General features: G+C 29.9%; 1 protein-coding gene across 1 annotated transcript; it reads right to left on the bottom strand.

The window, feature by feature from the left end:
- Positions 1 to 408: 408 nt before the first annotated feature.
- Positions 409 to 9,875, bottom strand: LOC132281025 (probable disease resistance protein At4g27220). Its single transcript, XM_059782767.1, has 4 exons — positions 7,125 to 9,875; positions 5,745 to 6,092; positions 2,466 to 2,489; positions 409 to 1,095 (listed from the first exon to the last, which is right to left on the bottom strand). Exons 1-4 carry the CDS (start codon positions 9,873 to 9,875, stop codon positions 409 to 411), a joined length of 3,810 nt encoding a protein of 1,269 aa, XP_059638750.1.
- Between the last annotated feature and the right edge of the window lie 1,163 nt (positions 9,876 to 11,038).

Below are 11,038 nucleotides of genomic sequence, written 5' to 3'. Positions count from 1 at the left end.
TCTGGCCCAATTAATCCAATACTTTTATTCTAATCACAATTATTTTGGGATAATAAACAAATGAATATTTAAGAAACTACCCCAAACTGAGGCCACCAACAACAAATTTATAATTTATGTAAAAAATGCATTGAAAGACCACCAACAACAAATTTATAATTTATGTAAAAAATGCATTGAAGGAGAAAAAAGGAACTTACAGTTTGTGTGTTATAATTGCTGCTCTGAGCTCTCCCCTTCAGTTTCATCCTCATTTGTTTCGTCAACTAGCAATTGATATCAAAATGGAAATTCAAGGACAAATTTTCATACAAATAATAAAAATACATAGTTGACTACTACTATCATCAGAAAATAAAACTTATAGTCTATATCATTTTTCTTATTAGAATTTTATCAACTCTATATTTACCTCTTGGCCGTTCTCAATACAAATGATCTCTGACTTGTTTGCTCAAGGGTCTTGTGAAGATGATGACCGAAGAAACTTGTGCCTCCAGATGTGGTCCCAATTTGGTCACAATTATGAACAGAGATGTGATTTAAGGATGGCAATTGAAAAGCAATATTATTTGGCTCACAAAAGCTTCTGAGGTTTGGTAGCCTTTTGAGACCCAGATCCTCTAACCTAGGGAAAAGAATTACTATTTTATCTCTACCATCTTCTGCTCCTCCTTCTTCATTTCTCACTATTTCTTCAATCGAATCACAGTACATAATAGTTAGTCTCCGAAGTTGGGTGAGACCTGTTGTTGCTATTGAGAGTGAGAATAAATATTTCAGGCTTTTGCAAGAATGAACTCTCAAAGTTGTTAGGTTGTTGAAGACCAGAAATCCCTGTCTTACTATGGCATTAAGTCCTTCACGGTTGAAGGCTACTACAGCTTCTAATGACCAGCACTCAAACAGAGTGAGTTCTTCAACAGCTTCAAACCTCTGTAGCAGGTTAGGAGGAAATTTTACTAATTTCCTGTTTTGAGCTACCTGCAAGACTCTTAGTTTGCTAGAGGAGCTCGCTGGAATCTGGGCAGTCCAAATATGTTCAAAGAGGCTCCCATCAGAGAGTCTCAGTTCCTCCAACATTGGAAATGTAACCTGTAAAAAAATCAATCACTCAGTACGCCCATGCATACGTACCTATTTCCATCAAATAAAAAGCAATAAAGATAATACTATTGAATTCCATTCCCAAATTAAAGATGGATCACAGGCTTGACTCTTCAGTATTTTAAATAGCTCCGGTTTGGTTTGGCTCGCCTCGTCTAATAAAAACAGCCAACCTTGATATATTCGTGTTCGGCCTTGATTTTCACACTTGTTCAAGATCACTTTGGCTCGTTCATGAGCCTTCGTTTCATGAATGTTACAACTTAAATGAGTTTAAAGAGTTGAGCCTAACAATTTTCGGAATTGGCTTGTTTATTTAATAAGCAAGCTCAAACCAAGCTTTGAAGGAGCTGATTCCACAGACTTATTTACAGCTGTACTAACTTGTGAATGAGTTGGGACAAGTAGACCCAACAAGGAGAAAGGTTTGATTGTATATAAAGGGCAACGAAATTAATATTTTACTATATGACTTTATATATATATATATATATATTCCTTCTTAATTTCTTATATACAAAATGTATGTGTGTGTATATATACTAGCAAAAACCATGTGCGATGCACGTGATCTAAGAGTTATTTTATAATTTTAATTAAATATAATTGAGTTTGTGACTTTGTGTACTTTGATTCCTGCATATAAAATGTAATTAAGATACTATGATTCCTTTCTTTGTTTAGGAGAGAATTCGATTTCAAATATAATTATTGATTAAAATTTTCATATAAATTATAAATACATCAAATTAAAAAAATAAAAGTTCGACACAAAAATTTTGAAGAATATTGATAAAAAAATATATTAAAATTATGAATTATGAATGAACAAAAAATAAAAAATAAAGAAATAAAGAAAAAAAATCACAATCCAAAGTAAACTTACCAAATCAACCACTTCTAAACATCAATTACAAAGAGAAAAATAAAAATAAAACAAAAGAGAAAAATAATAATGCTTTTAAAAAGAAAAAGTAAAGAAAAAAATTAACAATCCAATTCTCAATACAACAAATTAAGAATAACAAATTTTGAACCATCCAAAGTAAACTTATAAAGAGTAAAATAAAAATAAAAACTAAAGAAAAAAGAAGAATGATACTTCTGAAAAATAAAAAGTAAAGAAAAAAAATAACAATAATAACTCAAAATAATAATAAATTAGGAATGAACCAAAAATAATAAAATAAAAAAAATGAAGAAAACAAATCACAATCCAAAGTAAACTTACCAAATCAATCACTTCTAAACATACCTTATCATTTTTTGAGCAAAATAAAGAGGTTATTGGGTGGAGTCTGGTTGATTTGAAAGAAATTAGTCCCACAATTTGCATGCATCAAATGAGTTAAACTTACCAGATCAACAGCAACTATTACTACCTTTTCAAAATGTAGTTATATCACCTATTCACCAGATCTAATATATATATACATGTTATATGTGATAGAGTTTTATAATTTTATAGAAATTATTTTATTTTCTTTAAATATATCATTGTCTAATTAGATTTTCTTTTATTTGAATTTATTAGGTAATTAATAAATATTTTTTTTAGAAACAAATAGATAAATAGGTAATTTGAATTTTATTAAGTAATTTGTAAGTTTAATTTATTAGGAAATTTGGAAGTGGTGATTGAGTTTGAGTTGAATTTTATTAGGTAATTTGTATCTTGAATTAAACTCTTTTTATATAAACTATTTTTATATCAATTAATAAATATTTTTTTATATAAATACTGAAATAAATTTTTAGGTAATATGTAATTTAAATTTTATTAGGTAATTGAAAAGTGGTGATTGAGTTTGAGTTGAATTTTATTAGGTAATTTGTTATTTGAATTAAACTCTTTTTTTATCAATTAATAAATAAACTCTTTTTATATCAATTAATAAATATTTTTTTATACATTTTGTGTTAGAGTTTTATAGGAACTCTTTTAATAATAGTATTGACTTTTTTTTTAGAAATAGGTAATATTTTTTTTTTATATTTTGTGTTAGAGTTTTATAGAAACTCTTTTAATAATAATATAAATTTTTTTTTTTAGAAACAAATAGATAAATAGGTAATTTGAATTTTAATAGGTAATTTGTAATTTGAATTTTATTAAGTAATTTGAAAGTGGTGATTTGAATTTTATTAGGTAATTTGTAATTTGAATTAAGCTCTTTTTATATCAATTAATAAATATTTTTAAAAAAACAAATAGATAAATAGGTAATTTGCGTTAGAGTTTTATGCGAACTCTTTTTATAAAAACTCTTTTTTATATTAATTAATAAATATTTTTTTGAATTAAACTCTTTTTATATCAATTAATAAATAAACTCTTTTTATATCCATTAATAAATAAACTCTTTTTATATTAATAAATAAATATTTTTTTGTATTTTATCAATTAATTTGAATTTTATTAGGTAATTTGAAAGTGGTGATTTAAATTTTATTGGGTAATTTGTAATTTGAATTTTATTAGGTCATTTGAAAGTGTTGATTGAGTTTGAATTGAATTTTATTGGGTAATTTGTAATTTAAATTAAACTCTTTTTATATCAATTAATAAATATTATCTTAGAAACCAATAGATAAATACGTAATCTATGTTAGAGTTTTATAGAAACTCTTCTTACATCAATTAATAAATATTTTTTTTTATATTTTGTGTTAGAGTTTTATAGAAACTATTTTAATAATAATATAGATTTTCTTAGAAATAGTTAATATTTTTTTATATTTTGTGTTAGAGTTTTATAGAAACTCTTTTATTAATAGTATAGATTTCACAAATAGATAAATAAGTAATTTAAATTTTATTAGGTAATTTGTAATTTGAATTTTATTATTAAACTCTTTAAATAATTTTTTAGGTAATTTTTTTTAAAAAAAAAACTCTTTTTATATCAATTAATAAATATATCTTTTTATAAAATCTTTTTTTATATAAATTAATAAATATTTTTTATATATTAATAAATAAATAATTAAATACTGAAACATTGAAACTCTTTGCACTTTTAATAATAGTATATATATATATATCATGTACATTTCAATCACTGGTCCAATATTACCTAATGGACTCTTCCTCGACCAAGCCAAGAACTTTTTGAATTTTCATATGGGTTTTCTAGTTTTGTTTTCAGGCTTTTGATTCTATTTTGAATCCCTAATTGATATTTTATAGCCAATACCATAAAAAATAAAATAGAAAAAAATAATTTTTACAAGGAAACAATAGGTATTGAGCCCTACATTTAAGGATAACTCACCAGCATATTTGTCTCTCTTGTATACTTACAGTGTAGATAAATGCATATATTCACACAGTACAAAAAATATAAATAAATACTTAAATCAGTTACAACAATAGTTTTATTAAAATATCTTCCATGTAGATAGCAACGTTTTATATGAACTTTAACTAAAAAAAAAAAAAAAACCGTTTTATATGACGGTTAATGGGCCTGTTATTGGGCTCCCCTAAAGAACATTAATTTAGAAAGCAACATTTTATCTAATGGGCCTGTTATTGGATTCTCCCTTTTGTCTTTTTGGGCTGCCTTTATTAACTTGGGTGCATGGACTCTTTTTGCAAAGCCTGCCTGTTAGGCCATCCTATATTCCTCTTGTTCATAAATATATACTAGTAAAAGAGTCTTAATAAAAAAAGAGGAAAATAATAGAGAAGACGAAATATAAAACGCCAAAAAGTTCCCGAATTTTATATGGCTAGACCACGTCAAATAATTAAAAAGGAAAAAAAAAAGTTTCTCTTAATTGTAAAACAGAAAGAAAAAAAAATACAAATAAAAAAGAAAAAGAAAAAGAAAAATAGACTTCATCAGCTTCCCTCACAAACCCAAAAACTAAAACGCTTGGTGGGGGAGAATAAGAAGATGTACAATGTCAGCAACGCCCATTGTTCTTGTCCATTGTTCTTGTTGGAAGTCTTCTCTTTCTGGAGTGCTGGGTTTTGGAGGTAAGACTATTAATTTTACAATTTTAAAACCCTAGGGACCTATATTACGGATTGAAGCCCTAATTTTATGTGCAATCTTGCTTAGACTCTGGACGTAGATGTAGTATTTTTTTCTCTTTCAAGAAACAAGATGATAAGATTTTTATAAGATTTTGGATTATTTTTCTTTGAGCGATCGGTAACAAAGCTCTCCCTCCCACACTAATTGTGGAAACTCTTTCCATTTTTTAAAGTAAATGATGTGGCCAGCCACGTAAGACTGGAGAACTTTTGGCATTTTATATTTCAGGTCCTTATCATCGCTCTTAAAAAAATTATCAAAATAACTTCTCTTTTATAAATAATTAATTAGCAACTTCTTTGACTAATTGAAACTTTAAATATTTATGAACCCAAATATTTTGTGTTTTGCACATTCATTAGTCAAAAAACAAGATTTCTAAGAGTATAGATTAAAATTTAAGGGATTACAATTTCTCAACTAAATAATTCTTAATTATGAATTTTTTTTTTTTCCTCTCTAAGAGTATAGATTAAAATTTAAGGGATTACAATTTCTCAACTAAATAATTCTTAACTATGAAATTAGTTGTTCTTCTTCATTTTTTTTTTTTTTTTTTTTTTTTTTTTTTTTCATGATATATATGCGTACCTTGCGGTTGAAAAAGAGAGCTTGTAGTTGGGAAATGCCTTGCTCCGATGTTTCTTCTTTTTTAGAACCATGGCTTTGGCAAAAACTTTTCAAGCTTGGCAACTTTTTAAGACTCAAAATCTTCAACTTAGTGAACATAGCAATCTCATGACTTGTGTCTGCTTCTTCTCCTTGTCCTATTCTGAATGCGACTATCCTTTCTATCTTCTCACAATCTTCTACATGTAATTGTTGGAGATGCTCAAAGGAATTTTCTGCTTCTTGGATTGGGAGTAATTGTTTGTCCCATATAGCGGTAATGCTACTTAATTTTTCAATGATCAATATCTCCAAGACAGGAAAAGTAACCTGTAGTTCATTAATTTATTAAATTTTGTAAATTAATGAACATGTATAAGATTTTAACTACCAAAAAACCACAAATGTATACGATTTTTTTCACACATTCTTTAAGAATCAAGATACTCCACTATGTATCATCAACAACCACAGCACAACTTGGGAATTGAGGATACAACAATGCCATATTTGTCTCTCTTAATTAGCTAGTTACAGTCTACTATAAATACATAATATATATATATATATATATATATATATATATGTATATTTTGGTTCTATGTTCACACAAAATATAAATAAATAATTCAATTACTTCCATTATATATCTTGCAATCTATTTCGTCTACCATCCAAACCCAAGTTAGATTCAGGCAGCGAGGGCTTTTATTTAAGGAGAAAAAAAATCATAATAATAAAAAATGCATTTCCCAAAACATGTATTCTTGCTATTCATATAACAACTAGTAAAAAAATTGTCGGGGAAAGTAAGGTCCTAACCCAAGATTAAAAATTAAAATAGGCTAAACTACCAAACAAATAATAATAAATAAATAAATAAAGAAAAGAGATAGAGAGAGAGAGAGAAAATCATCACAGGCTATGATCATAAAATCAACAATATGAAAGTTACTCACAAAAATGAAAAAGAAAGAGATAACAAAAAGGGTAACAAAATTTTAATGAAGTATTTACCGAAAAATAAATATTTAATCAATATTATTCCATGCAAAATGACATGTATTTTATTTTTAATTTTTAAAGAAACTCTTGGGTAATAAGCTTGTTCAATTATATATGCATTTATATAGTTTAAAATTTAAATCCTAATAGGACTTTTTTTTTTTTTTTTTTTTTTTTTTTTTAATTTAGGTTTTTTCTCAATTTGTATCAAAATTTTAATTCATCTTTGCTGTTAATTTTGGTTTTCAAAACTCAATTAGATTAATAGGTCGACAAGGAATCAACTAAAGTGTTCATGGAATATATATATATATATATATATATATATATATATATATATATGTAAATAGAGCATACCTTTTCATTAAAAAGAGCTTGTTCAATGGTGGATGTGTTGCACTCTGAAGTTGATATCTTCTTTGTATTGGAATAGATGCTTCTGAGGTTTGACAGAGAGTCTAATCGCATGACCTTTAACTGATGAAAAATAAGTTTATCCACGACTTCCTCATCACCTCCAACTATTTCTTCCAACATCTCACAATTTTTAATTATGAGCTTCTGCAGATTTGAAAGACCGCTTGCCGTAGAAGGAGAAAAGAGATACTTGATTGATCCACATTTTCCAACTTCTAATTCACTCAGTTTGCCAAAAGAACCCAATGGGCATGGTCCATGAGGTTTTCCTAGTAGATGATGTTCCATGTCAACCCATTTCTCAACTACAAGAGACTTCAACTCTAAAAACCACTCTCTGTCTATGTGGTGAAGCACCTTCTTTGCACCTTCCGAATTAAGCAAATATAGTACTTCAACATTCTTCATCAAAACGTTATACTCAACCTTCCAAGGAACATTCTTGAGTCCCAAGATCTTTGTTTCCGTGTATTCACGATTGCACCGATACTCATCCATCCAATCAGGAAACCCAATCCAAATGTGAAATGTTGTCAACGATTGAAAGCTGGGCAGTAAGATGATATGTTCTGGTATCCAAATATGCAAAATATGCAAACTGTTTAAGCTACTCAAACAATGTAGCTCCGCAATACTCACATTGCCTTTGTTAACCCGTTTCTCAAATCTCAACGGAAGGTACAATTCCTCCAGGCCGGATAGATGTGATAGGACGCCCGACTGAAATGTTTCAGCCATCTGACAATTACATTTTCTCAAATCCAACGAACGCAGATGATGTAATTGTCCTACTTCATCAACCATCAGTTTATGTTTGAAATCATAATCATCATACCCCCGCATAATCACTCCAGGCTCGACATAATAATCATCAATCCTCAGTATCTCAAGCTTTTTAAAATTTTTTAGGAAAGATAGATCCACCAGCTTGCATTTGCGCAAACGTAACATCCGAAGATTAACCAAATTTGAAAGTGATGATTGTAGTAGATTTATTCTATACAAATCCAGAATTTCAAGCTTTTCCATCAATTCAAAAAAGCTACTCGGGAGTTCTAGTTCTAAACCATCAGTGGTGTTGCATCCCAACACTAGCGTACGTAGTTCTCGGCAAACTAACTGATACGGAAGCTGACCAACATCGTGGGAAGTCCTTAATGATATTGCCATGCAACATCTATAATCATCATTTTCAGGCCAAACATTGACAGCATCTTTTACGAGAAACACATTCGGATCTTTTGATGCAATTAAAATAGCAACATCTCGAATTACGTCATGCAATTTAACGAAATTTTCATCTTTACCTTCCAACAATAAATTAGATTTCTTGAGGATACTAACCAACGTTTTTGCCCTATCTCTTTTCTTTTTCATTGTATCCAAGCCTCGAAGAAACCCCGTTCCTACTCCATACTTCACCAAATCATCAATAGAAATTTCTGTATCTTCTGAAAACAAACAACAATGTAGAAAGCATAACTGTAGATCTGTTTGCTTCAGATAGTCATAGCTCCACTCTATGTTTGAATATAGTTTTTCTGGCACTCCCTCAATTTTATATCCCTGAGAATTCCTCAATTGTTCATGTGCATCATCCCACATGTGCTTTCCTTTCTCACCCTTCAGTGCTGCTCCAATTGCAAGAATTGCCAAAGGCAAACAGCCACATTCTCTACACACTTTTCCTGCTACAGAAAGCATTTCCCGATCAGCTTCAATATAATCTCCCACAGTTCTTTTGAATAGTTTCCAAGCTTCAGGTTTCGATAGGAGCCCAATTTCGAAGTTTTTTTCAAACCCCATCCGTCTGCACACTTCTAGCCTTCGCGAGGTAAGCAAAATCTTGCAACCCTTGCTATTGTCTATATCATCTGGAATTCCGATTTTCTTCAGTGTAGTCTGATCATCCCAAACATCATCCAATATTACAAGGATTTTTCTTCCATTCTTCAATCGATTGCGTAGTTCACCCGCACTGCCTTCTTCACTTTCTTTAGTTAGTGTCAGATTTAAGCAGTCTGCAAGTTTTACTTGGATTTTTCTCAGATCTGGAGTTTGGGAGAAAACTGCCATTGCAACCTCATCAAACAGGCCCTTTTCAGCTTGTTTTCCAACTTCTTCCACCATTGTTGTCTTTCCAACACCGGGCATTCCATATATTCCAATTTTGTAACTACCGCTATCTTTCATCGCCTCCATGATCTCGTTAAAAACCGAATTTCTGGATTCAAATTGCTCAAAATTTGTGGACGAGACATTCCAAATATCAGTGAGACGAGGAGAATGTGCAAGTCTCTCAAACTTGCCTTCATCTTTTAGACCAGTAACATCCAAAGTCTTCTTTTTCCCTTCCCTACCAAGCTGATGCCTTGAGCAAACATCAAGACAACACAGGTTTTGTCTGTCTTGCAATAACTTCTTCTCTTCTTCAAACGTGATCAACGACCTCTCTACTTTCTCCAGCCACTTCGAAACATCTTCCTCCACAACCATCCCATTGTCCCTGGCCATTTCGACATCGTCTTGGACCTTCTTCAAACAAGCTCTGAGATTCTCAACTTCATCTTCAAAATTCTTGATGTTGTGTTTGTAGTGAAACACATAACCAATTTGACGCCGAGTGGATGTGAACAAAAGCTCTATCATTGGCTCTAACATTTTTCCCACAATAGTATTAACAACCTCCATTTTCAACTCACTAGCTATCTACCCTTTTTTGGGGATGATATGATGAAGAGTTCCAACAGAAAAAACTAAAATTCAACCAACACACGAGAAAGGAAAGTACAGGAAAGCAAAGATTCAAGAGAGAAAGCTTACTCAAATTTTGCAGAAAAGTCAAAATTTGAGTTCACAGACAGACAGACAGACAGAGTGCGTCAAATTCAAGAAAGATTGGAAGCAAACATAGAAGGAAGGAAAAAGAAAATGAAGGAGATGACGCAGTACAAAAGTTTTTCTCTTTTTTTTTTTTTTAAATTTTATTATAAGGAAGCAATACAAAAAAGATAGTACAAAACAAATGCAAGCAAATTTATTTATTTTTGATAAAATTAAGAAAGCAATAGAAAATATATGTTGAGAAAAAGCTAACTCAAATTTGCAGAAAAGTCAAGAGGGTGAGAGTACTAGTAGATATTGCAGGTAGAGAGGTTTGAGTTCACAGATAGAGAGAGCGCTACAAATTCAAAAGCTAGAAGATGACTTCAAGAAAGATTAGAAGCACAAAAGGAAGGAAAAAGAAATCGAAGAGATGATGCAGTACAAAAGTTTTTTTTTTTTTTTTTTTTTTTTTACAAAACAAGAAATACAAAAGAGATTACAAAACAAATGGCAGCAAATTTTTTTTTTTTTTTTTAAATTTTATTTATGAAATAAAGAAAGCAATGGAAAAGATAATACCTCTAGCTTATGGATTTTGTTGGATGGAGCTAGTAAACGTGTTTCAAATCCAGCATTAACAAACACACCAAGTTCGATTTTCTGAGTGAGAAACAAGTAAAAGAAAAGTGAAGGCTGACAAGGAATTTCACAAAAGAAGAGAGATGGAAATTCTGATTTAAGAGAACCAATTCAAAAAGACAAGTGAACCCAGGAAGAAAATGGCACAAGTGTGGAATATGATGATAGAGCAGAAATTGCGAGATTGGAGATGGCGAGTAGAGAATGAGACGGAAATCAAAAACCAATGGTAGCAACAAAGGTTTACCAACCGAAAAAAAAAAAAAAAAAAACAAATGTAATTGCAATAAACCCTTCCAAGTTTTGTCAATATACACCAAATTCCTTTTTATTTGTCAAATTACATTGACTCCCTTGTTAGAAAACTACCCATATCCCCATCTTCATTG

The sequence above is a fragment of the Cornus florida genome, unplaced genomic scaffold (genome assembly GCF_030987335.1).
Source record: "Cornus florida cultivar Cherokee Brave unplaced genomic scaffold, ASM3098733v1 CherokeeBrave_3.0.0_Hap2_Chr11, whole genome shotgun sequence".
NCBI classification, from domain to species: domain Eukaryota; kingdom Viridiplantae; phylum Streptophyta; class Magnoliopsida; order Cornales; family Cornaceae; genus Cornus; species Cornus florida.
The sequence above is the reverse complement of the archived record's forward strand: the minus strand, read 5'-3'. Positions and strand labels throughout refer to the sequence as shown.